Source organism: Lates calcarifer, linkage group LG7_2, assembly GCF_001640805.2.
Source record: "Lates calcarifer isolate ASB-BC8 linkage group LG7_2, TLL_Latcal_v3, whole genome shotgun sequence".
Taxonomy (NCBI): Eukaryota; Metazoa; Chordata; class Actinopteri; family Centropomidae; genus Lates; species Lates calcarifer.
In genome coordinates this window covers 6837141-6864169 of record NC_066854.1, presented here as the reverse complement: position 1 = coordinate 6864169, position 27029 = coordinate 6837141, and the positions used below count along the sequence as shown (strand labels likewise).

The 27029-nt window shown below is 45.7% G+C and overlaps 4 protein-coding genes across 4 annotated transcripts in view; all 4 read left to right on the top strand.

Moving 5' to 3' along the window:
- The first annotated feature begins 335 nt into the window (after positions 1–335).
- zc3h13 (zinc finger CCCH-type containing 13) lies at positions 336–9429 on the top strand. The gene is given in 21 exon segments (XM_018660975.2): positions 336–503; positions 1235–1405; positions 1531–1634; positions 1784–1898; positions 2129–2240; positions 2403–2569; positions 2661–2809; positions 2903–3103; positions 3210–3377; positions 3483–3820; positions 3913–4407; positions 4503–4751; positions 4854–5185; positions 5188–5369; positions 5520–5632; positions 5855–7096; positions 7202–7870; positions 7956–8099; positions 8220–8420; positions 8544–8707; positions 8804–9429. Coding segments are annotated over 20 exon segments (5514 nt in total). The 5' UTR covers positions 336–503; positions 1235–1243; the 3' UTR covers positions 9011–9429.
- Positions 9430–11178: 1749 nt separating this feature from the next.
- Positions 11179–13390, top strand: rpl31 (ribosomal protein L31). The gene is made up of 5 exons (XM_018660985.2): positions 11179–11321; positions 11878–11981; positions 12142–12267; positions 13121–13233; positions 13320–13390. The coding sequence occupies exons 2-5, from the start codon at positions 11878–11880 to the stop codon at positions 13349–13351; spliced, it is 375 nt and encodes a 124-aa protein (XP_018516501.1). The 5' UTR covers positions 11179–11321; the 3' UTR covers positions 13352–13390.
- An 807-nt stretch (positions 13391–14197) lies between these two features.
- chst10 (carbohydrate sulfotransferase 10) lies at positions 14198–17832 on the top strand. The gene is made up of 6 exons (XM_018660983.2): positions 14198–14325; positions 14806–14950; positions 15036–15145; positions 15266–15491; positions 15704–15809; positions 15971–17832. Exons 2-6 carry the CDS (start codon positions 14845–14847, stop codon positions 16521–16523), a joined length of 1101 nt encoding a protein of 366 aa, XP_018516499.1. The 5' UTR covers positions 14198–14325; positions 14806–14844; the 3' UTR covers positions 16524–17832.
- Positions 17833–19948: 2116 nt separating this feature from the next.
- LOC108872984 (mitogen-activated protein kinase kinase kinase kinase 4-like) overlaps positions 19949–27029 on the top strand; it is a 33580-nt gene continuing 26499 nt past the window's right edge. Inside the window, 2 exon segments of the mRNA XM_051065974.1 lie at positions 19949–20246; positions 20596–20661. Of these exon segments, the coding sequence (XP_050921931.1) occupies positions 20190–20246; positions 20596–20661 (123 nt within the window). The 5' untranslated portion in view covers positions 19949–20189.

The window sequence follows — 27029 nt, the reverse complement described above, 5'->3', positions numbered from 1 at the left end:
CAATACATTAATTATAAATAGAAAAGTCTATGTAATATTTATCAAAAACATCATGTTTATTGATAATCAATATTCATATGAGTACTATTAGTAAATTGTCTGGTTTCTCAGCGTAAAGGCAAACATTTTTTCTGAAAAGCAACTGAGCAAACCATCATCTGTGTCATTTAATAATTACTAATACAAGTATTAATAATCATATAAGTGTATGAGGTTTATAAAAAGCTTGGAGGAGACAGAAGAAAAGAAGCAATAGAAAAATAAATCAGTAAGTAAAAGCGCAGAGAGGATAGGCAGTTGGCGGTGTTGTAACACGCTGGAGTACAAACCTCCTTTTTAAACCACAGAAGAAGAACGGGACGTATGATGCGCACCCTCCGCCAATATGAAGGCACTCAGGGCAGTTTCTGCCTTTGATTTTAAAGAATAAGCCTTGTTATTTCTACAAGTGCTGAATCCACTGCCTGGACTAAAGTAGATGCGACACCGAAATAATATCCTGGGTGAGACGGCTGTTTTATTAAAACACATTGTCCGGCAGACACGCTGCTGAAGGTGGCTTCAAGGCCCCGCGCTAACATAAAACATGAAGTCATTAGCTCTTTGGTTAACTAACTTTAGCATTAGCATCCATTTACTTGTTTTTTCAGCCGTGCGGTATGCAAAATAATTATCGCTAGTCATTAACCGACTAAATATTTAAATCTCACGTACCTATGTGTGAATAAAAGACACTTTTACCATAGCATTCAAGTCGTGTAGTTAGCTAGGAACTTTAGCTAACCTCTAGCTAGCATGCTCGTTAGAAGTTAGCACAGAGCAGCTGCACAGACAACAACAGAGCTAGTTATTTGCGTGCGTTTATGTTTTGGATGTGCGGCTACCAATAGGAAAAATAAAACTGCAGACAGCCCAGTCTTTGAATTCCAGTTTTACATGAAAGTTGCTAAATCAAAATGAGCTTCTCACTCGCAGTGTAGGGTGCTAGTATCTGTAGCCTTGCACTCGGAATGAATGAAGTGAGGGCTGAAGTGAAACATTGTCACACTGCAAAGAGAGTTCAGTGGAGAACAGTTTTATGTATGTTGTTTTTAATGACATTAGTCTAATATCGTTTATATAAGTGTCTACTGAACAGTCTTACTGAAGTTTTAGAGTGTGTAGTGAGTAAGTGTTCTGATGCAGATGACTAGTCGTGTGCGTTTAACTTAAGTACTGTTTGTCTTATTTCCAGTCCTGCAGAATGTCCAAGATCAGGCGGAAGGTAACAGTGGAGAATTCAAAAACCATATCTGACAGCAGCAGCAGCACCACAACCAGCAGCACCACCAACCCCGCCGCCCCTTCCCGCAGGCCCAGTGTGTTTGAAAGACTTGGTCCCAGTACTGGGAGTAATGCTGCAGATGTATGTATAGCCTAGACTGTTAAATACATCTGATATCCTCCTAGTTTCCCTTCTGTGATGGCTGTCACAGTTCAGCCAGTGGATGTTGTTTTATCTCATCAGACTCATTTGTGTGTCCCTTTCAGAGTCACTGTAGAAATTGGTTAAAGACCGGTAATTGCAGTTACGGCAACACTTGTCGCTACACACATGGCACTCAGCCGCGAGGCAAAGGATTTAGCTTCAGTCGGTAAGATGGCCTTGACACACTATTCCCTTCTATTGCCATGTGAATTTTGTTTCCTGAATTATATCCACATTGGATTAAATGTATTATCTATACAATAGCCTCACAACACATGTATGCTTTTTGTGTGTTTGTACATCTTAACGGAGCAGGTCAACCGAGAGACCCACAGGTGATTTGCGGGAGAGGATGAAGAATAAAAGACAGGATGTTGACCCAGAAAACCTGAAGCGAGACCTAGACGAGCCCACATCCCCCACAGCAAGAGTGAGTTCTCTGCTCTGTCTGTACTTATTTGTTGGTGGATGTGTAAGTGACAGCAGATTCTAGTGCCACTGCTGATGCCGAATCTGAAGCTGATTTGGATTTCAGATTGTGAATGTGTTTTTGAGCTCAGGACAAGAAACATTTAGTCTATATAGAATAAAAAGAAGCACATGGTGCCAGGCAACATGTAGGTGTCATTCTAACATCAGTGTGCATGTATCCATTTACAGCAGAGAGACTCCTCCAGAGGCCGACACAGGGAGAAGGAGGACATAAAGATTACAAAGGAGCGCACCCCAGCCAGTGAAGAAGAGCCCACAGAGTGGGAAACCAACCGTGAAGGTTCATTCACTTCTTTTTCATCATTTAAAGGACAAGTGAAGTGATGATTTATTAATGTCTTAAAGGCTCTTTAGTTGATTTTATGGTTTGGGTTACGTGGGCTTTGACTTGACAGATTCCTTTCTTTTCTTATAAAAGCTTGTATTTTTGGTTGACTTTCAGACTCGGATATCGGAGACTACGACTACGAGTTATCCCTAGAGATGAAACGCCAGAAGATTCAGCGTGAGCTGATGAAACTGGAGCAGGAGAACCTAGAAAAGAGAGAGGAGATTGTCATCAAGAAGGACGAGACCCCCACCAAAACAAGAACCACTTCCTTGCCAAAGGTAATGGTTTGTAGTCATTAGTTGGCTATGCAACCCAGTTTCCACTTTTTCCCTGATTTCATCCACCTGTTCTGCCATCTCTGTCTCTCAGGCTTCCCCAGAGCAGTTAAGCTCTAAAGATTCACCCTCATCCAGGAAGTCCAGTGGCTCCCCAAAACACAAAAGCGGAACCAAAGGGCCAGGCTCTGGGAAGAAAGAGAAGAAGGCATCCATATCCTCACCTGTTTCAGAATCTGCCAGGTAGGGGTCTGTGAGTGGCCATTTGATCGTTCTGCCATTTGTTTTCCTTTTGATGATTACAATTTGAGCTTTTTTCCATCTTCTTCCATCCAGGTCTTCAAAAGGGAGCCACAGTAAAAAGAAAGGGCCCCGTACCCCCAGTCCTCCTCCCCCAGTCCCCCTGGACCTTCCTGTGATGGGGAAGAAACACAAAGGCAAGCACAAAAACAAGGAGAAGTCTGAGGAGAAGCAGAAGGAAGGGAAGGACCGGGGACGAGATACAGAAAAACACAAAGAGAAGAAGGAAAAACGCAGGTACAGTGTGGACAAATCCTGAGTTAACCACTAATGCAAACAAATTCTCTTCACTTATCTTCAGCTGTAATCCTCATTCTTTTGAATACATCCTTGCTGTTTACAGGGACCGATCAGACAGCTCCCACAAAGCCAAACGGTCCGTGACATCAGAGGAGCGTTCTGGTAGTGTGTCGTCTCCCTCCAGAGGTGCTTCACCCTCAGCCCGGAAGAAATCCACCTCTCCTAAAGCTTCATCCCATAAAACCTCTGCAGTGGCCTCCCCTCCGCGCAGGTTAGCACGTATTGTCTTCTTCGATAACGATCCATTTTCATAGCAGTATAGTTGAATAGCTGGACATAATGCATATGAGGACCTAACCGTCTTTTCTCACTGCAGGTCTCCTTCTCCTCCACGCCACCAGCGCACCCCCACTCCTCCCCGGCACCACTCCCCCTCTTCCCACTCCGGCTCCTCCGCCCAGCGGCACTCTCCCTCGCCCCGCCGGCGTCGCTCATCCTCTCCAGCCTACCATCGGAGCAGCGCGGCGGCCTCCGCCTCCTCACCGCCAAGCTCCAGGCGCTCCCGATCGCCTCCGGCCTCCCACGACAACTCCTCACCCCACCGCCGATCTGACAGATCGAGCCCCGGCCGGCACTCCAGAGGCCGCGAGAGGAGTCGTGGGGACAGAGAGAGGAGTCCGCCCGCCCAGGAGCGCAGACACGAGCGCAGAGATGGTATCTTTATGTTCTCCTACATTTGATAGGTTTTTGAAAATGTAAGCTGTTAAACTATCACTTGTTAAACTAAGTATCTCTTTCTCAAACAGATAGCCGCAGCAAGCGAGAGAAAGACAGTGTCCGTGACGACCGGGACTATGACTCTGAACAGGTCTCATCACGGGACACTCGTGACGACCGGGACATCAGAGAGGCACGAGAGCGACGGGATGCTCGTGACCGAGGAAGGGAAACCACCCGAGACTCCCGCGACCACCGGGACAACAGGGACACGAAGGACTCCAGAGAGAGCAGGACAGAGACCCGGTCCAGTCGAGAGTCCCTGGAGCGGCGGGACCGCGAACGGGAGCGAGAGAGGGACCGGGAGAAGGAGCGGGAGAAGGACAGAGAGCGGGAGAAGGATAGAGAGCGGGAGAGGAACGACGCCCACAGGAAAGAGGAGACGGTTCAGGACGACAGGAGTTACGGGAGAGGTCATGGGCGTGACGATGGAGGGAGGGCTGAAGGGAGGACAGAGAACAGGACAGACAGAGCTGAGAGGAACGGGCGAGGGAGAGGGCGTGGTAATGAAACATCTGATAAAGGCAAGAACTGACATTATGTCCAGCTTCTGTTCAATCCGTAAGATAAACTTTAAACTCTAAATTACTTTAAATTACTCCTTTTTATCTCCTGTCAGGCTCAAACAGAAACTCCCGGGGTTCTCAACTGGAAAGCAGCCACGACAACTGGGAGTCGCGGAGCAGTGGGGTGCGTGAGCGGAGCATGGAGAGGAGCACAGAGCGCAGTGCTACTGAAAGAAGCTCCGAGAGGGGCTCAGACCGAGATCGCTATGAGGGTGACAGAAGTAGAGAGCAGGCCCGGGACTCCTCCTATGACAGGAGAGGAGGGCACGGAGAGCGGGATCGCCGAGACAACAGGGAGAGAGGTGGGGCTTTAGGTTTGATCAGAAACACTCAGAGAGTATTGTATGATAGATTTTTTTATTCTAATTTGTTAAGCTAAGTTTTTTAACTTTCTGTTTTTTCAGATCAAAGAGCAGCTTCTCCAAACAGACACCAGGGGAGGTCAGAGGACTCTGAGAGGGAGGAGAGGAGGGAGGAGCGCAGGACAGACAGAGTGGAAGAGAGACGGGATGACCGAACCCGCGACCGGGAGCGAGAGAGAGACAGGGAGAGGGACAGGGAGCGGGAGAGAGAAAAAGAGAAGGACAGGGAGCGAGAGCGGGAGAGGGAAAAGGAGCGAGAGAAGGAGAGGGAGGCCGCCGAGAGGGAGCGGGCCAGGGAGAGGGAGAGGGAGCGTGAGCGAGAGAGGGAGCGAGAGCGGGAGAGGGAGCGCGAGAGGGAGAGGGAGCGCGAGGAGCGGAGAGGGAGAGGGAGAGGAAGGAACGAGAACGGGAGAGGGAGAGAGAGAGGGAGCAGCGGGAGCGAGAGAGGCAGCGGGAGTGGGAGGAGAGGGAGAGGGGTAGGGAGGAGAGGCGGGAGAGGAGAGAGGACACCAGGGAGGACCGGTCTGTTCGAGAAACCCGGGACGATCGCAAGACAAGGCATGTATCTGCCCAACTTATTTTCAGGTTTTCGTTAATATCAAAAATTTTGTTTATGTCTTCTGCACATTTCCACGGTATTCAAACTGTACAGGTGGTAAATGTATGAAATTAGCTTCTTGTTAAACCTATACCTTCCTCTCCTTTTAGTCGTAAAAGGCCCAGGGTGGAGAGCAGCCCCAGCCCCCGTTCCTCGCCCAAGCGGGCAACGCGTGACCTCAGTCCGGCAGACAGCGACGGCTACAACAGCGCAGAAGACAAAAGTGAGCGCCCGATTGGCCGAGGGCAGGCCAAGCTCCACCCACAGCCCCTCCTCCCCAGCCCAGTGTGTCCGCCTCCATCTGACAGTAGGGAAATTCTTCTTGAAAGGACACACTCCTGTTTAATGGGGAATGCACCTCGTGTATAATGCACATGGAGGCAGGCTGTTATTTGGCTGATTATTGTTTAATGTGGTTATGTGACTGTTTCATGTACATGTGCAGGTGGCGATAAGCATCGTCTGCTGAGCCAGGTGGTGCGGCCACAGGAACCCTTGTTGCGTTCTCCGCCGAGAGCCACTCCATCCGACGACAAGCTCGGTCACTGGAAGGATGAGGAGCGCAGAGGAGCCGGGGACAAAAGGGAAGCACGCGGTCGCCACGAGGACCTGGAGTCTCGCGGGGAACGTGGCAGAGGAGGCGACAGGCGAGGAGACCACCTCTCAGACGCCCCGTCAGACTCCCGTAGCAGAGGCAGAGACCAGCGAGAGTCCACGCCGCCTCCTCCTTCAGCTCTCAGCGCCGGCAGCGAAGACAGAGACACCGCTGGCTCCCAGTCCCACGAGGAGGGCAAAAAGAAGACAAAGTCGCAGAGGAAGGGGCTGAAGAAGGGTCGCAAAGATGAGGAGGCTGGTGGTGGCAACAGTCTGGCAGCTATCGGGGACCGTTTCAACCCCGAGCCCCCAACCGGTGCTTCTTCAGATGGACCTCCACCCTTGCACTCCCCCAGGAAAGTAGCCAAGAGGAAGGCGCTTGATCGAAAGAGGAAACGGTCGCGAGGAGGAGAATCTGATGTATCTGAGGAGGATACTTCAGCTCATCAGCCACACAGTAAGAGAAAGAGAGGTCCCAGGACCCCACCGCCGTCGATGAGGCCTGAGCACCGCGGAACTGGAGGCAACGCAGAGCCGTCTCCACTGTCCAAAATGGACAACTTCAGTGACTGGTCAGATGAGGAGGTCACGGACAGAGGAGGACAGCTGGAAACACAAGCTCCTCTGGCTCCTGCTGAGCCTCTTAGGAGAGGCAGCGGTCCCAGGTTGGGCAGGGACAGGGAGAGGTGCAACCCTCCGCCCATCGCCCCCCTGCTCCCCCAGGATCCCCCGATGCTGCTGCAGACTCTGACACCACAGCCCCTCATGTCCCAGCCCCTGCTCCGCAAACCTCCTCCAGAGCAGACGCGCAGCAGCAGCATGGGGAGCAATCAGAGCCGCACGTCATCCCGACGCCTGCGGTCACCCTCCAACGAGTCAGCCCACCGAGAGGACCCCCAGGGCCCGCGATCCCGGCGGGGAAGGCTGCAGGGGACCAACTCCCGCGACCGGGATCGAGAGAGAGAACGAGAGAGGGAAAGGGAGAGAGAGCGGGAGAGAGAGAGGCCGGTTGTAAATGACCCTCCTGGGGCCGAGAGGAAATCTCGAATTGACCAGTTGAGGAGAGGGGAGCCCAGCCGCAGCACCTCATCAGGTAAATACACACTCATACACACATATGGAATCATAAATTACAATCGTTACTATGACTACTCCGTTAAAACTTAGAACTCTTACACCTCTCTCTGTTGTCTTACAGACCGGCAGGATTCACGCAGCCACAGCTCCAGGCGCAGCTCTCCTGACTCTGAGAGGCAGACCAGGTCCAGGTCCCGCGCTGGCTCCTACGACAGTCGAGAACGGGAGAGGGACAGGGAGCCGTTTGAGCGCGAGCGGGAACGAGACCGAAAGGACCTCCGGCCTCAGCAGCAGCAACAGCAGCAGCAGCCCCTGCTCCTCCAACAGCCCCTCCAGCAACAGAGAGACTGGGAGCCCGAACCTAGAGACTGGCCCAGCAGGGGACGGGAGCCCCTGCTCATGCGTCCCGGCCGCGAGCCTCTCCTGAGGGAGCGGGACATCAGGGACAGGGAACGCTTACTCCCCGAAGGACTCATCCAGCAGCATGAACGGGAGCGGGAGAGGGAGCGCGACGGCAGAGGTGAGAGAGTCGGCGATCGAGAGAGAGAGAGGATGATGATGATGGACCTGCCGCCTCACGGTGACCCCAGGGCTCCAGGACGAGGGGACCTGAGGGGAGAAATGAGAGGAGACCTGCGAGGGGACATGATGAGACAGGACAGGGGCGACTATGAACCTCTGCTGCCAAGAGAAGCCTTCAGCCCTCCTGAGCCTGAGAAGGCAAGCAACAGTCACCATCTCATGGGCGAGCAACGGGAACGGGAGCTGGAAAAGGCAGACAGCATCGACGGTAAGAAAATGAAAGCATTTTAATTTTTAATTTTCCCATTTTTCCAGCATGGGTTTACTGGAATCTGCATGTGCTGTGTTCTCAGGAGATGATGATGGTAAGGAAGATGATGGCCAGTCAGTCGCATCAGTTGGAGAGGAGTACGAACCAATCAGTGATGACGAGCTGGATGAAATTCTGGCTGATAGCCAGAAGAAAGAGGATCAGCAGGACGATGAAAAAATTACAGGTACCACCGTGTGTTTAGCTGTATAATCAAAAACACTCATATACATATTTATATTTGTAAACAATAAAACATATTGGATGTACCTTGTAAAGTTAAACCTCTACTGTTACATCCTGACAGGTCCTCTGGATGTGATCGATGTGGACTGGTCCAGCCTCATGCCCAAACAGAAGCAGGAACCCCGGGCTGCAGGGGCAGCATTGCTCCGGTTCACCCCAGGGGCCGTGCTTCTCCGGGCCGGCATCTCCAAGCGACTCGCTGGTCCTGAGCTCCTCGAGCAAGTCAGAGAGGTGTGCAAGTCTGAGCTGGACGACCCTAAAGGTGAGAGTCGACCACAGTTTATGATGAGGATAATGGTAACAGCCAGGATTCCACAGTTTGCACTGACTGAGCCTGGTATGTGATAACGTTGTCTGAAACTGACTTTCACCTCCATCTTGCCAGATGCTGACAAGTTGTTTGAGCATGACCTTGGGGCCTTGAACATGGCGGCCCTGAACAGGCGGGTGGAGAGGGCAGGTTTACTTAGCAACCTTGGGCCCTGCTGCAAGGCCCTGTGTGCCCGCAGGGACTTCGCCATCCGCCGGCAGCTGTTAAAAAATGACAAGGTAGATGCCAGTCACTGACATAAATGTGATCTTAGCTCAAAGGCTTAGAGTTTAACAGAGTTGTTAAAAGAAATCTCTTAATCTTTTCTTCCTCAGGGCCTAACAAAGCAGTACCCAACCACACCTGTAGTAGACAACGAGCTGCTGCAGATGAGCATGCGTCTCTTCAGAAGGACCATGGCTGGCCAGGCCACGGCCCCAGAAAGGTCTGACAGTGGTTCGGCGCCAGCAGCCGAGGTCGCTGCAGCTGGTGGTGGTAGTAGTAAGCTCAGCACAGCGCAGCCTGAGGTGTGTGTGTCCTGAAAGAAATGGGCTTAGTGAGTTAAAGACATGCAGGTGAATGCCTCTGAGCCTTCACTTCTTCTATCCCCTAACTCTCCATTTCTCTCGTTCCCATTTCATTACATACATAGTCTTTTTAGACGAGAGAGGAAATAAAGAAAAGTTGTGAATTTCTCAGTTACGCTTTACATGTTCTGGATGATCTGCAAGTGCTGTGCCATAGACTACCGAACATTCTAGCCTATGGAGGTGTGTAATGAACCCTGTACGAGACACATAAAACACCTAAAATGACTTCATGTTTTTTTGTGCATTACAGTGTTTTAGAGCAGCTTTTTAATTGTCCATTTCACCTGCCTAACCAAGTTCAAATGACTGTTTTGTTTTCATATATTGTGCATTGGTTACTACAACTGTGCATTAAAATGCTTAGATGTTGATTTTTGTAACGGGTCTTTTGCTTTGTATGAAGTGACTGTCCAGCCTTCGAATAATGTGACACTTGATGTTGTTTATTACTATTTTTGTTTACATCATATCACAAAATATCTGCAGAACAAAACTATAGCATTTGCTGCAGAGAGGTTACTGACCAGCAACACTGAAACTGAAACATCCTGCCGGGACTTGAATGAACGTTTCTCATGAATGAGCACTGCCAAACTATTCCCTCACTGAATGTACATTGTTACAGCTGTTAAGTCTGTGGAAACATTATTGCTTGATGTGTTTGTTTTGAATAGTTTGGCAATGTCTCCCTGAAATGAACTGAATGACATGAGTGCAGAGAACACTATAGACTGCAGAACACCAGATCTTCAACACTGCCATGTGGAAGTCCTCTCCTTCACCAGCCCACACCATCCAAAAAGGAGCCAAAATGCTCCCGATAGGAAAAGACACTAGAGTGCTTAGGTAAAAATGACTAATTTGAGCTTCACATCTTGGTTCTGTGTCCCACTGGCTGACCGTCCAGAGTCATAATAAAAAGACTTGTACAGGTGGATAAGCTGAAGCTCTTGGATATGCTTGTATTGAAGAGAGTGGGTTGTGCATGCTTTGAGTGCTGGGACAGAAATTCAATGGACAAAGCAGCTTAAGTGTTGCACTGAACAGCTTAAAGAACAGAATAAACATGGGAAAAGGCTGTTATCTTAGAGACCTGGATTCAACACGTCACCTCCTCCTGGCCATGCAACTGTGACTTGAGTGACGTTACAGACATGGAGAGATTGGGCTCTGATGAAGCCCACTGTCTTTAGGTCTATGATGTTGGAAGACACTTTTCCTACTCCATGTTTCTTTGCCACGGTGTTCAAGATGATATCTGGTTTAATGCTGTATTTTTTTTTATATATTATTTTGTTTTGTTTTTTTCTTACTGTAAAATAAATGTAGAGTGACATTTTTAAATTGTAATGACATTTTACCAAATAAGGACAACTGGGGACCTGAAGAAATTCAAATTTAGTGCTAGTTTACCAGATAATTACTATAAGGAGAGCTATGAAGCTGTGAACTTTTCAGGTAAGTGTTGGACTGGACATATAACCACCCTGGGGTTGTGTTCCCTTTATGAATGAGTCTTTTGTTAAAAATGTCCTAGAGAGGAAGTGCTACATCTAGGATCTTTGGCAAAGGGAGATATCTATTTTAAGCCTTGACACAAAGTTTTAATTTCCCTTTGAGGAAATAGAATTTTATAATTTTGCAGTTATTTTTGTTATTTAATACCAGGGTTTGGCTAAGGCCAACAGAGAGCTACTCTCATATCTGGTCAAATACCATCTGATGATCCTAACACAAAATAAATGTGATCTATTGTGAATGGCTGAAATGCCCTATGTTGTCTTAAGCTGGCTTGTACAATGAATGAGTGAATTTTTGTAAATTATTACTGCATACCAAACTTTATATGTTGATAAAGAAAAGAATCTGACACAAGGAGAATAGAGACTTAAATATAAATACTACCCATATTTAACATTTATTTTTTATGTTTTGTTTAAATAGTCTGATACACAAAAAAAAAAAAAAACTTCTCACAGTTTTCGTTATTTTAAAAGGCTTGCATAAGGTACACATATTTACAAAATTCTATTCAACAATCCTTTTCTCGGAAGTGTATTTCATTTTCGTTTTTTCAGATTGCACGCTGGTGAAGTCTGCCCTCTTCATGAACACAAATAACTTGAAAATGCGATATGTCAACACTAGGAACCTTGTACCGTTCTAGTTGACGGGCATCATTTTAAAACGGACCGGTTTCCTTTACCCACAATTCTTGGCTTTTGGTCCGTCCTTCCGACTTCCGCCTCAAGCAAAAGCCGATGTGAGTATTTTCCTCGGAAATTATATTTCTACAATCTAACGCCATCCTGCCATGTTAACGCTATAATTGATCAAACATTCACGTATAAACATACATATTAATGTTGCATTGTTGTTTATATGAGGTTTTTGAAGTGGATGAACATGTTAAAACATGATTAAAAGCGACGAATGGTAGCGCTCCGATTGACTAAACCGGGGTGGCTCCAAATAGCCATGGTGGCTATTTTGTGCTAGTACTGCCTGAACTAGAAGTTATGATATATTGCTTGAAGAATAAAACCACTACTATTACTCTGAATGGCGGCTTGCTTCAACATATTGCTGTGTATTTTAGCCTTTAGCCCGCGGGTTTGTTTGCGCTAAGTTAGCTTACGCTTTTTGGTGTAGTAAAATGGTGCCAGGTTGAAGTTTGCAGAAGAACATTTTCTCGTCAAAATAGCGAACCTCATGTTGCTGTTTTGCCAGCGTGGGTTGGTGTAGCGACGATTTAGCAATTCCTAAGAAGCTTCACGTGACCAAATAATATAACAATAACCCAAATGTGTTGTTTATAGATGGCCCCAACCAAGAAAGGAGAGAAAAAGAAGGGGCGTTCAGCCATCAACGAGGTAGTGACCAGAGAGTACACCATCAATGTGCACAAGCGCATCCATGGAGTGTGAGTACTATAGCAACACACAGTTACTCTGTATTCAGAACCAATGAAATGACATTAGTCACATCTTCTGATGGAGCATGTGTTGGATGAATGACTAAAGTTAAATGTCACTCTTAGAGATGAATGATTCTGTGGTGTTAATGCTGGTGTGGTCTTGCAGGAGCTTCAAGAAGAGGGCTCCCCGTGCCATCAAGGAGATCCGCAAGTTCGCCATGAAGGAGATGGGAACTCCTGATGTGCGCATTGACACTCGCCTCAACAAGGCAGTGTGGAGCAAGGGTGTCAGGTGAGATGTGCTGTTGATTCTCTTGAGCTAAAGCACACTGCCAAGTAGGGCTCAATTAATTGACTGACTGCAGAAGCACAGACCTGCTTTCACTGTATAGGCAGGGGAAAGTGATGGTTTCAGTGAGATTTTTTGTTCTGTTTGTGCACCATGTGAGCTACAGGTTTTACTTTACGTCACTGGCTGGCAATTAGTAACTGCCACAAACTTGAATTTAGGACATGTATGCATTACATGAAGCTCTAATATGTGGTTTAAGAAATTGTCATCAAATTGTACAACACTGCATTTCACAAAACAATGTTTTATGGTGGAATAACAGCTCAGACATGATGTGCCTTCTGTAGACAATGGAGACAGATGTGTAGAAACGCAATATAGTCTGAATGCTGTGCTTAATGAATATAGTAAATAACTGGACGATTTAGTGCGAGTTGAGTGAGTTGTACTGTCAGCAAGGAAAGAGAAGAGGAGAGTGCAAGATATAAGGAAACATGCTCAGTTACTGTCTGCATATATTGGATGCACCATTTTCAGTACCTTAAGATGAATATTAATCACAGGGTCAGCTGTTCATAATTCAGGTTTTTAGTTTTTCCCTGAAGTTCCCAGGATCTGAATGTGGGTTTTGTACACAAAGCGAGCGGCAGTGTCTGCTTTGGTTCTGACCTCTCGTTGGTTGTGATGTTTCCTTAGGTCACAGTTTTTCACACTAATGAAGAAATAGAAATATTTTGACACTCAGACTCCCAACATGTATCTGAGCTGTATCACATCTGCTGGCCAGTGTAAATGTTGCAGCAACATATCAGCTTGCAGCTAAGATGGTAACTGTTGCGTTGTTGTTGTGCAGGAACGTGCCGTACAGGATACGCGTACGGCTGTCCAGGAAGCGTAATGAGGACGAGGACTCCCCCAACAAACTGTACACCCTGGTCACATACGTTCCTGTCACCACATGCAAAGGTAAACATGCTGGTCAAAGACTTAATCATTCAAATAATGAAACCATAAAGACATTTGTTTAACCCTCCTTTTTTTTCCTTCAACAGGTCTGCAGACAGTCAATGTTGATGAAAACTAAATTTGTCCCCTCTGCGAGTGGAATAAATGAATAAAAGGAGCTCTCGTGTTGTGTCTTTATTTCTGCTTTTGCATTAAACTGAAGCTTTAATTTGGTTTTCATCTTAGGTTTGGATTTATAGTCATATTATTAATGTTCTGTGACAGAGGAATGAGAAACAGTATCCAACATAATAATATACCCTTGTGTTGCTCAACCTTTTAACCCATCACTCTGGGTAATACTTCATGTTAACATGGTTATTAAGAAGACTATAATATTACTGCTCCCCTCTTTGATGGATTCGAACAGTAATTGTCTTTTTTCTCTCAAGAAAAGGGAGTTTGAACAATGACTTTCTTTTTGTCCTTAAGGACTGGTATTATGGAATCTTTTATGGCACACAATAAGGGGAATATTTGTTTTCTAATACAATTGGGATGCTTTGTTCTCCGGTATCAGACAGAGATCACAGATGTATCATAATAAGCTGTTAGGTGATGAACATTACAGCTGGACACTGGCTGTTGAGAAGAATCCAACAAGGGATACATTTTTGTCATTACTAATTCAGATCCAATAATTTTTATGAAGTATATAACTTAAGAGGAAAGAAATAAGTGCTATTGCAGTGCCTTAGAAAGGAGCAGCTGACATACACTGTGCCTCTCATTAGCCATGTGCTTATCCCAGCAAAATCATCATGTCTGCAGTCTTAAGCATCCTAGTTGTTTATCACAATATGGAGCTGATTTATTTGTCCCTAGATGGCATTATCACTATATAGAGACCAGATGAAATTGACTGATTAAGTGGCAGGGGAAATGTAATGAAAAGCTGCGATACCACCGCTTCGCCACCAGGGGGAGCTACTTGTTTTGTCAGCAGTCGGATGTTGTGAAGAGCAGGGTCGCAGCGGGCTAGACGCTATGGCATCGTCCAACATTTTCTCCGGAGTTTGTGCGGCTGTGAAGTAGTTGTAACTCAACAAAAAGGTGAGATGAAGGTGCTCTGGCTCTATGCCGCTGTTGACATGTTGAATTAACCTCGCTGAGAAAGAGTAGCGTGCTTCAGGTTGTCTGCTTCGTGTCTAATGACTGTCTGGGAGGGACAGGTGTGGCTAGCTGGCAGGCTAATTACGTCAACTGACCACTTAGCTAGATTAAATGTAGTTAATGGTAGCAGCTGTATTTGAATAAGCTAATGTTAGTCGTTGGAAGCTAACCATATAAACTATCTGGAAGTAGTAACGTTAGCTTTTGGCTTTATATAATATCCATTTAATAGCTAATCAAGGAGACTTCTCCAGCTAGTTTAACTTGACACGCAGATAGCAGTAGGTGTTAGCTAAGCTTTACCGTTACGCGATTTGGTTTGTTTACAACCGACACGCTAGTATTGGCCGTAACAATATTTAAGCTAACAGCTAGCTAGTCAGGTACAGTCTTGAGCCAGCTGTCCGTCTTCGTGTCCAGGGTGGGAGCGCCGCTCAGTGTTTCCATGGCCGTCGGCTGATGTGCGAAGCGATGCGGCACCACTGGCTGCTCCTCGGGGCTTGCGGCTGGGTGCTGCTCATCCTCATGTTTGTCAGCAAGTTCATCAGCTTCAGAGCTGTGGATGGTAAGAGGCTGTTTCGTATTTAGGTTGCTACAGGCTGTCACATTAGGGGTTAAAATAACCACCCTGACTAACGTGTTATTTGCAGATTATGGAGAGAGGGTTGGTGGTCAGAGCTGGACTGTGCCAGGCACCAAAGTGGTTAAACCCATCCCTGTTTCCAGGCCAGAAAAACCTGTTCCAAAGCCATCAAATCAGGTGACTGATACTGCTTATTGCTATGAGTACTCCATCATCAACAAAGCCTCTGCAACAATAAGGCCATCACATCAAAAAGATGGCTGTCAGTCACAAGTGTTGTGTCTTTGTGTGTCTCAGCCCTCAGCAGTACCCACAGCGGCAGACTGGCAGTCAGTCGCTGACAAGCGAATCGAGCTGCTCTCAAGTGTGTGTAAGAACAGCAGCCTCAGGAATTTGACTCATGTCTCCATCAGCAAGTTCGTCCTGGACCGCATCTTTGTCTGCGACAAACACAAGATCTTGTTCTGCCAGACGCCTAAAGTGGGCAACACGCAGTGGAAGAAGGTCCTCATTGTGCTCAATGGTGAGTATGGACCGGATGATGGTAATAGCAGCACATGTTTACTATAATGATAGGGAATGGCTGAGAAACACCAGCTGTGATTTTGCGAGTTAGCTGTACAAAAACAGGCAAAGCATGTCATAATCATTCTAAGAATTAAATTACACTTTATGACTGAAGGTCTGTTTGTTTCCTTAGCTAATTAAATTCATGATTTATGTTGTTGTTGGCAGGAGCTTTCTCCACTGTGGAGGAGATCCCAGAAAACCTTGTTCATGACCATGAGAAAAACGGCCTGCCCCGCCTCTCGTCGCTCACGCCGCAGGACATAACTCACAGGTTAGTTTGGAGTTGCTGTGATAAATGTGGCCCAGTTAGCCGGATGATTTGAGTTTTTACGATGGTCAACAAGAGTGCAGAAATGTCCGAAGTCTTCTGTGACAGTTCAGCCAATACAGAATAAGTATTTACTCCTGAATCCCTGCTCTTTTCCTCCACAGATTAAACACCTACTTTAAGTTTTTCATCGTGAGAGATCCCTTTGAGCGCCTGATTTCTGCGTTCAAGGACAAGTTTGTGAAGAACCCACGCTTTGAGCCTTGGTACAAGCATGACATCGCTCCAGCCATCATCCGTAAGTACCGCAAAAGCCACCGTGACAGTGATCTTGCCGCATCCGGGCTGCATTTTGAAGACTTTGTCCGCTATTTGGGCGACGTAGAGGGCCGCCGCCGCATGGACCGACAGTTCGGTGAGCACATAATTCACTGGGTGACTTACGCGGAGCTGTGCGCACCATGTGAAATACAGTACAGTGCGGTCGGCCACCACGAGACGCTGGAGCAAGACGCCCCCTACATCCTCAAAGCAGCGGGCATCGACCAGCTGGTGTCCTACCCGGCCATTCCTCCAGGCATCACCCGCTACAACAGGACCAAGGTGGAGCACTACTTCTCAGGCATTAGCAAGCGAGACGTCAGGCGTCTCTATGCGCGTTACCAGGGTGACTTTAGTCTGTTTGGCTACCCAAGCCCTGACTTTCTACTGAACTAAAATGATTAACACTGACTAAAAGACATGTTTTCATATAAAATCCTCTCAACATCTTTGGTTTACTGAGACAGAGATGTATCGTAGCTGACTGTGTGCAACAAAACTGACAGGCCTGAAAGGCTTGAATGCAGTAACTGGCACACTGTAATGTCTTTATTCTTATTTTAAGCACTTTTGTTGGAAGAACTGACAGGCTGTTACAATGTTATTTGTAGTCGCTGAAAAAGTGCTGCCTAATATTCCGATATTTAACAGTGCTTTTATGGAGGCAGGAGCTGTAACTGATAAACACGTCGTCAGCATCATGGTGCAGTGAAAGAAAGCGTTGCTGTGTCCAGGCAACACAATCACAAAATGAGCTTCAGCAGCGACAAAAGCTGCACAATCCATCATTTTGTGTTGGAAAAGGGTCAACAGAAAGATCAAATACAGGTACAGGTCAAAAGGAGAACACGTGCTAACTTATATTTGATGTTTATGACTGAATTATATGTCAAAGAGGTGTACTCTGTAATACCAGGGATACAGGCCCGTTACCCTGTAATGTAGCTATTATATTGCACTGTATGGATCACCCGTTTCAACGACTCATCCTGTCAACGAAAGCTATGAACAGTGCTTTGCGTTTTGGACATGTTGTGTCAAATGTGTCTTTTCTGTACTTCTTGCTGTCATGCTAGACATTTGCCAAGACGGTCTGTATTAGGGACACTAAAATGTTAAGACAGTGAACAGGACTGATTGCGACCATTTTTCATTTATGTTTTTTTGAGCTAAATTAGAATTAACTTTTTATATTTTCTTTATATTTTCATTGATTTTTGCTTCATGCAAGGCACATTACTGTCTTGTAAGACAGTGAATTGCTCTTCAAATCTCACGAAATAATCAATCAAAATCAATCAAAATGGTCAAAAAATTAACTGTCACCCTGAGACAAAGACCTTGGTTGTTCCCTGATCCATACTGTAGCCATTGTTCTGCCTTTTTGACTCCATTTATTCAGCTGTTAACGGCACTTGAACTTTGAAGGAAAAAGTTGGCACTGGATTTTAAAGGATCATTTTTCTATCAGAAATGTACTGTGTAAATGTTCTTAACATGACTTGCAACTCAACATTTGTATTACATGTTGCTATTTATAATATTATTAACTTGCCGACAAGTGGCACAAAAAAGTGTCTTGGTTGTAAGACAGTACTGCCTCCCTGCAAACACCTGGTAACCTTTTTTGGACAGGTGGTTGCAATACAAGGACAACACTAGTTGGTAATAAAGTTCTATGTGAAATAAAAGAACATGCTCTTTCTCTGCTGGATATTCTCACCTTAATCACTGCATTTAAGGGAAACACTTGCTGCAATAATATCAAATATCCACAAGGTGGCAGTAAGTCATTTAAAATTTGACTGCTTAGTCACAAAGCCTCAAACCTGCTGAACCTCTAATGTCAACACACGACTGTTGAACTGTTGAATTGACACATGAAGCATAGGAATAAAGGCAAAACAATGACTTCATGGCCATTTATCAGCAGCAAACATTCAAATCCTGAAGGGGGAGGAATGGGATTTACGTTATCAGTGTCATCTGTACAAGCTCACCTTATAGCAGATAGATTTAAGTTGATTTACGGAGCTTAAGCGATAGTTAAGTGTCTTAAGTATAACCTTGATTGTAAAGGCTTTGCGCTGGTGCATGCTCGTGTGTGTGTGTGTGTGTTTCCCCACCAATCACCACATCCTGCCTGACTGGTTTGTCCTGCCATGACATTTGAATGTTCGAGTTGAAGTTTGTTTAACCAACAGATCAGCTTTGTCTGTTTGAATGTTTCATTGTGGAGTTGTGATAAATAACTGAAACACTGCAGCTGAACATTTCTCCCTCTCTGCAGTGGACTTGCCTGCGCTCCTTTTAACATACACAGCCTCTTATTTTGGTATTGTTGTAAAATGCCAATGCATTTTAAAAAGTTCTTCATTTAGCTCCTCTAGCATATAGCGTATACTATACTACATATAGCTATATACCCGTGGGTGCACTGCTAACAGGGCTTTTAAGAAATCAGTATCCTGTACATTGATTTGTCTTGACGGGAAGCTGAAGCTGCAGCTCAGGCTGAGTACAGACTGCCTGCTTTGACTGAGCTCTAACCAATTTCATGTTATTAAGGAAGTAAACTAATACTGGCAAATCACCACTGACAAAGTACTCAAATGAAAAACATGTTGTGATAAAATATTATTTAGCTATATATCACTGTTTTAAGAGGACACATAGTGAAACATCCCATCAAACATCCCTTAAAAGCCAGTATCATACATTTGGCTTCAATTAAATCATTTTATTTGTTCCTTGTGTCCCATGCTGCTCCAGAGACTCCACTCTAGAGTCCACTGCTCTAACATACACAACATCACTCCTGAGATTGCTCACTTGCCACACCCATGATTACCAATATTGACACTGAAGTCTCAGATGCGCATGTCCACAAGGATGCTGTGTGGTGGGGGGTCCGCTCCTGTCTGCCTCCATTTATCTCCCCTGCCTTGCTGCATGTGTGAACAGTATTTACTCTAATATGGAGGTTTATATCAGAGAGTAGAGTCAGTAAAGAATAGTGCATTAAAGCATTTTTAAAAATCTCGGTATGCATGCTTTTTATATCGAGGCCCAGCCCTTTTCTTTCTGTGAGAAGCCGACCGGCTTCCTGTGTTTGTGCGGTTCTAAATCAAAGCTGCGTCGAGCTCGACACAAGCAGGCAGGATAAAACCGGAAATCACCCAGTTTGACTATCAACATAAAAGGAAAATCGACTAATAGACGCTCTGATTTAATATGATTTTATTTGGCAAATTTTGTTGTTAATGTAGGTGATGGAGAGGAGTTACAGTTACCAATTTAAGTAATTCTTGTAGTCTCCATTTATGCTACTTATATTATTACTTCTTACTCCACTGTATTTACTTGAGAGCTTCACTTACTAATTAATTAATTACTAATTATTATGCATTAATTGGTTAATTAATTATTGTGCATTGTTATGGATTATAAAGTGCTTCAAATTAATCCTGCCTTTACCAGCTACAACACAAGTGATGCTTGCATGTTAATGCATCATTAATTACAATCCAATACTATAATATATACTGTACAGCAGTATAGTTCTCTGCAATGAGTTTTTCATTTCTGATACTTTAAACACATTGTGCTCATAGTTCATTTCTTTAAGTAACATTTTATCTGGGTATTTTTACACTGTGATAATGTCAGTATTACCTATGTTAAAACGGCCTTGAATATAAGCTAAGGAAACAATTACTATATTGTTTGCGTTCATATTTAATTCCTCTTTCAGTGTAATCCCACACAACTGCTTGGAAACGATGAACGTGGGGCTTTTATATTGAAAGTCTTCAGCGGAAGGCTAAGCTTCCGGGCTAGCTTGACACCAGTGGCACAAGCTGAGAGAGAGCGGACAGGGAGCCCGCTGCTGCCACCTCAACATGGAGTAGCGAGACTCCAGCATTTACAGCTAAGAAGCGGATCCCATAGAGAGGAATACGCGACGGCCTCTGTTTATTTCATCCGCCGAAGAGCCTGCAAATGATACAGCGACACACATTTCTTGTAAACGCAAAGGAAAGCTCGGCTTTTGTTTGAAAGATGGCGAACGACTCTCCAGCTAAAAGTCTAGTAGACATAGACTTGGCTTCATTGCGGGTGAGTGCTGCCGAACCGAGCCTCTCTCTGTGTGTTTTTTTTGTTGTTTTGCTGTCTTTTATTTAAGATTTCTCGGTAAAACACACGTCTTTTTGTGTGGCTAACATTAGCAAGTTTTAACCTGTTCTCCAACGTCCCTTCTTGTTAGAGCTGAAGTATTGAAAATGACCGCTGAGCCATAGCGAGGTGTTGCCAGTGTCTGGTTTTCCTTTGTTCGAGATGCATTTGGCATGTAGGGTAAACCAGGGCGCAACAGCTGGCTCACACTGGACAGTGTTGTTTATAAATGTAAAACATTAACGTCGCTTTTTATTTAACCTGAAACGCGTTTCTCTCTTTTTCTTTTCAGGATCCAGCTGGGATATTTGAATTGGTGGAGGTAGTTGGAAATGGCACCTATGGACAAGTATACAAGGTTGGTTGGAGGCGCAGTGCATGGCCTGTCCTGTTTTCACAGTGCAGGCTCAGCATAGCCAATATTTTTTTTCCCCTTATCATGTCTGGGAACAAAGGAGCTGATATTAAAAGGACCGTTGAGATGTAGATGATGCTATCCAGACTACTTCACTGATGGTTAAGTTGAAAGAACAGTAGATGTAATATTAGTTTCTGGTGAGAGTAGTTTGTTTTGGCACCAGTCTGATCAGAGCCTGTTAATTGTTCAGCTGGGAGTGTGTAAGGAGTGAATCAGACAGTCTACAGTCTGATGCATCACCGATCTTACATCACCTGTCTTACTGAAAAGTAGATGAGGAGGCAAGGATGAAGAAACGTTATCTGTCATAGGACTAATCCTGCTGATCTCACATTTCTGTTCATGTCTTGAGCCCCTTCATCTTTTTTTTAAAACAAAACCAAAATTCATATCCTGTTTAAATCAGGACTTTTCCAGTTCAGTGGATGGGAATCCCACTCTCGGGGCCATCTGCTCTTGGTGTCACATTTCTCTGTTGAAAATTAACATTGCGGCTGTTGAAAGATATTACCAAGGAGAGGAGAGAGAGGCGGCGAGCGCTGGTGTTGGAAGTCAAAGATGTGGTCGATGTGTTTTGGTGGAGGGTTTGCCTGGGATTGGAGAGTAATCTGTCTTTAGCTAATGTTATAACAGGCCTTGTTTTGTCGTTAATGTTGCAGCTAGCTCCTCAGTGGAGGCCCCATTTTGTTGCCTACTGCTATATATGATGTGTTAAGATTTGTTAAGCACACATCTAGATTGCTAAGCACAGCTCAGGCTGTTAATAGGCTAGTACCAGCAGGCTAGCCAAAAAAACATCAATTTGCTTGTGCACTAAGCAGCAAGCTAAGCTGAGTATTTAATTCTGACAGCCCACAGTGCTCCAGTGACCTGCATTCAATCCCCTGGTGCACTGAACTCCAAGGATCTCCCCCCGCCTCTACTCACAGTGGAGGCAAACCCATCTGCATGCATGTGCACATATGCTTACCACACCTGAAATCAGCCCTGTGCAGTGCAGAGAGAGAGAGCGAGCGGATGATTGTGATTAGGAAGTGTGATGCTCATGTGCTATCTTCCCACCAGATGGTTTTGAGCCTGGGCGCATGGGACAGAGAATTACTGCTTCTCCCTCTTTTTGTCCCTTTAATCTCCACTCCATTCACAGTCCAGTGTTAATTCTATTTGCAAGTGCTGCTGTGCGGGAATGGGAGCTTGTACAAGAGAGGGCTGTCAGATTAGCCTGCGGTTGACACAAAGACTCGACCGCAACGGCCTGCACGAGATAAGCCAAACTGTCTATAGTGAAATCATGGCTCACTGTAGCCCTCTGCAGCAGCTTCCTGTTGATCAGCTGTCGATCAGTGTGTTGCCTGTCATGTAAACCAGTTGAATGAGCATGTGGCCCGCGAGCATGTGCAGTAGGAGCGCGGGGATAGAGGGGGGGTGGGGGGGTGCAACTGGTAGAGGAGCAGCTGTCCAGTTCCAGACAGAACCTGCCCTCCGCTCTCACAAAGCTGAGTTTGTCTCCTCGCTCTTTTTGGGTCTCTCAGTCAGTCAGTCAGTTAGATTCACAGAAAGGAGGTGTTTGTCTGCAGGGGTTTCAAACGCCAAACCTGACTGAATAATCACAACAGCCCCCACCTCCCTCTAAACTGAAAACGGGGTGGAGTTTCTTCTCCCTCTGAGGCATTTTCTGCTTTGTCAAGCACTTGGTCACAGTTTGCAAGGCCCCTTTTTAGATAACACAATGTGACCAAGCTTCTTTACTCTTTGATTTGTGGTGACTTTTGATTCCTTTTGGTTTGTTATTTAAGGCTGAGTCAAGTCACAGAAAGAGTCAAGTTTTTGCATTTATATCTTGCTTTTGACAGCCTTACCACAAGCTGATCACAAAGTCACCCTCAGATGATATTCAGTCTTATTACTAATTCATATAGATCCCATTGTATTTGTTGATAGTCAGAATTGGTGGATGAGAGAATTGAGGAGGTGCAACTGGAAATAGTTCTGTTTAAAAATCTGCATGTAGAGGTAGTGAAATGATAAATTGCTCTGCCTCAAGAACCTGTCATGCACTGAAATATGTGGTCAGATTTGCAGCTTTGTACTTTAATCAGATAAATCCTAAATTAAATCATTATTTTGGCGAATTTTAGACTGTATTTTATTGAAAAAACTCAAATAATACCCACTGATATGAAGACCTGTTAATGCTGGTCAAGGGTACAGATCCCACAAAAACCCAATTTATGTACCTCAGCGATGTTGCACTGATTTCAGCTTTGCATTTTATCCCAGAAAATTAAAGAACGGAGTTGCTCCCTAAGACCTGAAATGCCATGTCAAGGTTCTTGTGGCCGTGCTGCGCTGCTGGCTCTCCAGCTCCGCTCCGTGCCAAGAGGGCAGCCGTTGCTCCTGGAGGGGTGCCAGATTACAGTGAACTTCTGAAAACACAGCACAGCAATATTTGACTGACGGCCATAATGAAAACTATGTTATAGCTAAAAAGTCCTTTAAACAAATCACTTCATTTTGCTTCAGTGAGCTGGTTGATACAAGTGGAAGCCCCTGGATCTATAAGCAGTTTGAAAAGTACTGGAGTATAGTTGTGCTGAAAATGAGGCCATAAAGAGAATTTATTGCAACATTATACATTATTTGGATTTTTACTAGAAAATGCTGTTGCAGGGTTGCATTGTGAATTCCATAGCTGCAACAGCATAATCCCTCACATTACATCCGTAGCCATACTCCTCACTTAAGTTTAAAATGGCACAGAAATGCCATTAGCGCTGGCTTGTTTGCGCTATAAACCAGTGGGTGAAGCAGTGCCTGCAATACACTGGTTTCCATGTTTGTAGTAAACAACTAGAGTAAGTCTGCCACACACAGCTGGTCTCAAATCTTTGGTTATTTTAGATTAATGCATTTGTATCCATGCTCGTTTAACGCTCTGCTCCTGCACTGCACAAAGAGATTCTCTCTGAGCTTCTCCCCATCCTTCACTCTTTATCAGTTGGCCCAGGACCAGCTGGCTCAGTAGACCATCTCAGGTGCCTCACTCTGGATATAGGGATTAAAAAAAAAAGAGAGTAATGATAACACAGAGAGAGACATAATTCCTCAAATTGATGCGTGGTATGCAGGGAAGATTCCCTCTGCTCTACAGAATGGCCATATATAGTCAGGCCTGAGGCACCAGAGCCCCCGCTGACCTGCCTCCCCTGCCTGCTATGCATCCACGGGGCGTGCCAAGGCTGTGCCCAACAGTATTTTCATACTGTCACGTCTGTGTTCCATGTGCACGCATGTGTGCTGTTCATCCAGTGGTTTAAATCTGTGGTGAATTGACTGGATGCAGTGGGGTGTCTTTGGTGTGGTGCCAGCACTCACTGACAATCACCAGCAAGGTCATGCAGCTGAACACTCACTACGGCAAAAGCACTGAATGATGGGATGAGTTTTTAGTAGCCTTACTTGCTCTCTTGTACATGATATCGTTGGATGTTCTCAAAAATGAAGACAAATTTCCTCCAGTGAGCTAATTCAAGAGCAGCTCATGCTACGTTGCTAAAGCTCAGCAGCTCCTCCTCTCCCTCCTCCATCTCCTTCCTTTGTTTTCTCCCCCAACCTTAGGGGCAGCCTCGCCCCTGCCCTCAGGACAAGAAGCCCTGTCCTCAGGGGGTCCCAGCTACGCCTGACGGGCACACAGGGTGGGAGCTGCTGCTGCTGCTGAGGAGGGAGTGGAACCTCTCGCGCAATCTGTTAAATGCCTACCAGTGCCATATGGCGGCGGGCGAGACTGGTGCTTACCTCGGGGCAATGGTTGTCAGCGATTAAAGCAACAAGGTGCTTTGAGCGTTTGCTCAGGAAATGTAAGACATGGAAGAGTGTGGGTTTTATAAAATCAGCTGGTGCTGGAAAGTAAAGATCAGGTCAAATGAGCAAGCAGTGAGATCACCAAAATGATGGACTTCATTGATCTTATGCAGATTCTGTCTGTAAGAGCTTTTATGCAGTCTGATTATTGTATTATATTATTAATCATTTTATCATATTATATTTGAATGTTTTTCATGCATTCATGTTTAAATTTCACATTTTAGCAAGGACAGCACACATGGAAATCGTCAAATTGTTGATGTAAAAACATGCTCCCCAAAGCAAGACAAACAGAAACTCAGAATTGTATTCGCTATAAAAATAATTTTGATGCTGAATTGTTTTTAATGAATATTGCTCTGGTTATTCACGCAGACCTTGTAGCAGTGGAAGGATTGCCTGCTTGCCTAATGAATGACTTGTATAGGACTCCTTGGTAAAGGTCCTGGGAGCCTGGGTGCTGATTGGTTGTTTAGCTTTTAGGTCAGAGTCCGGGGGTGTTGAATGTGTCACCCATGCTGCAACAGGGGCCAGGGTCCCATACTGTGTCACACACACACACTCTCTCTCCTCCTCTGTCACACACACTGTGTTAGCTTGCAGGCTTGTAAGAATATTCATCGGTTCTCTTTTTTTGAATAGTTGAAATGTGCGAAACATTTCAAGCTCAAGTGAAAGCAGTGAATGTCACACACACACTCTCACACACACTCCTCCACTTTGCATCCTCTCGAGCTGACACAGCGTGCATCTCTTTTGTCCCCATCTCCCCCACAGTGACCCTCTCCCTAATGGGTGTCACAAGACCCGCGGCGTCCCCTGACTGGCCACGCTGCCTGAACAAAAATCCCTGTGTTTGTCACTCCGTGCGTGTGTGTGCAAATCGTGCTATCTGTGTGTAGCTCATTGAGCCACCTCATTACCCGAGTGGTGTTGAGATGAGACACAAAGGCACTGGCAGACGAGACAGTCTCTTGCTTGTCTCTCTCCAGTGCCTTTACTCAGTCGACAGCTCTTTTCTCTTCAAGATCACATTTCCTTGAGAAATCTCTTGTTTTAATGTGCTAACGTGCTGCACCTCAGTCCACATCAGGGATGGGATTTCCTCCAGACTAAGCAACTTGCTTCTATTCATACCACATACAGTTGAAAAACCATTTCCACAACAAGCAGATGACATCATACCAGGGCCGAGGATAAACATACACAGCCATAGTTTGCATCACTTGGTTACTGACTTTTCTCTCTTTAATTTTCACACCGTTCAAGTGTTGTTGCAATGTTGTTAATTCCTGTTTAGTCATGAGGAAAGCCTCCACTGTGCATCTTTGATCCTTTACAGCAGCCAGCTGCTGCACTCTGATCAATAGATGCACAGTCACATCAAACTGGCCTCTCGTTTCAGACTCTTATTCAGCTTCCCGTGCGCGCTTCCCCTTCCCATTCACGTCTTTTCTCGCCTCTCTCCTCGTCTCTCCCCTCGCTGTCTTGTCTTTTATCCTCCCTCCGCTCACATCACCGTTTCCCTCCCTCAGCCTCCACCTCTCGCTCTGTGCATCTTTGTCTTTGCCACTTCCATCCTCACATCTCTGGGGAGAGCTGGAGAGGAGGCAGCAGGGCCGAGGCTAAGTGTGTGTGTGTGTGTGTGTGTGTGTGTGAGAGAGAGAGAGAGAGGGATAGAGAGAATTGGGTCAGTATGCTGGTATGCAGCAGTATAAAGTGGTAGGGCCCAGAGAGACGGGGGCAAGGCACAGCCCTGGATGTCATGTGCTGCTGCTTACTGCTGATTGATCATTTCTCTCCCCGACATTCATCTGATACATGTGTTGCAGAAGTGTGCATCTGTGTGTGTGTAAGCAAGTTTTGAAATGGACTTGTGTTCATATCTTTGGAGGCGCTGCATCTGCCTGAAAACCTCCCTGAGGTAGATGGAGGTTGTGACCTTCCTGTTTATCACCTTCTGTCCACCTGCCTACTCACTCTGCCAGTTCAAATGTCACCTTAGATCTTCACATGACCTCGCACGGGGTGGAGGGGGGGTGTTCATCCATCCCTCATTACCACAGCTCTACCAGCTAACACACACACGCTTTCACCGGTGACCTTTTGAGGAATCAAACCTCGGCACCCAGCAGTTCTCTCCCTCCCTCTCTCTGTGTGAACTAATAACATAAAACCGAGTTTGTTTTGCACCTACACGGCTAGTTAGAAAGCATGTCGCTCAATTTGAGCTCTCTGTTGTGCAATGGCAGCGTAGGTTGACCTAGTTAGAAAGAGAAAGCCAGCCGCAGGTTTTGAAATAGTTGCTAAGTGAGATTGATCATGCATTAATGTGAGAGATGTAGAGAGGGAGAGGTTCATTGTGTGCTGCTGGTCAATCAGGATGCAGTGGGTACGAGCCTTGTAGGAAAGTGTATGGGAAACAGCACTCCCCTCCCACCCCC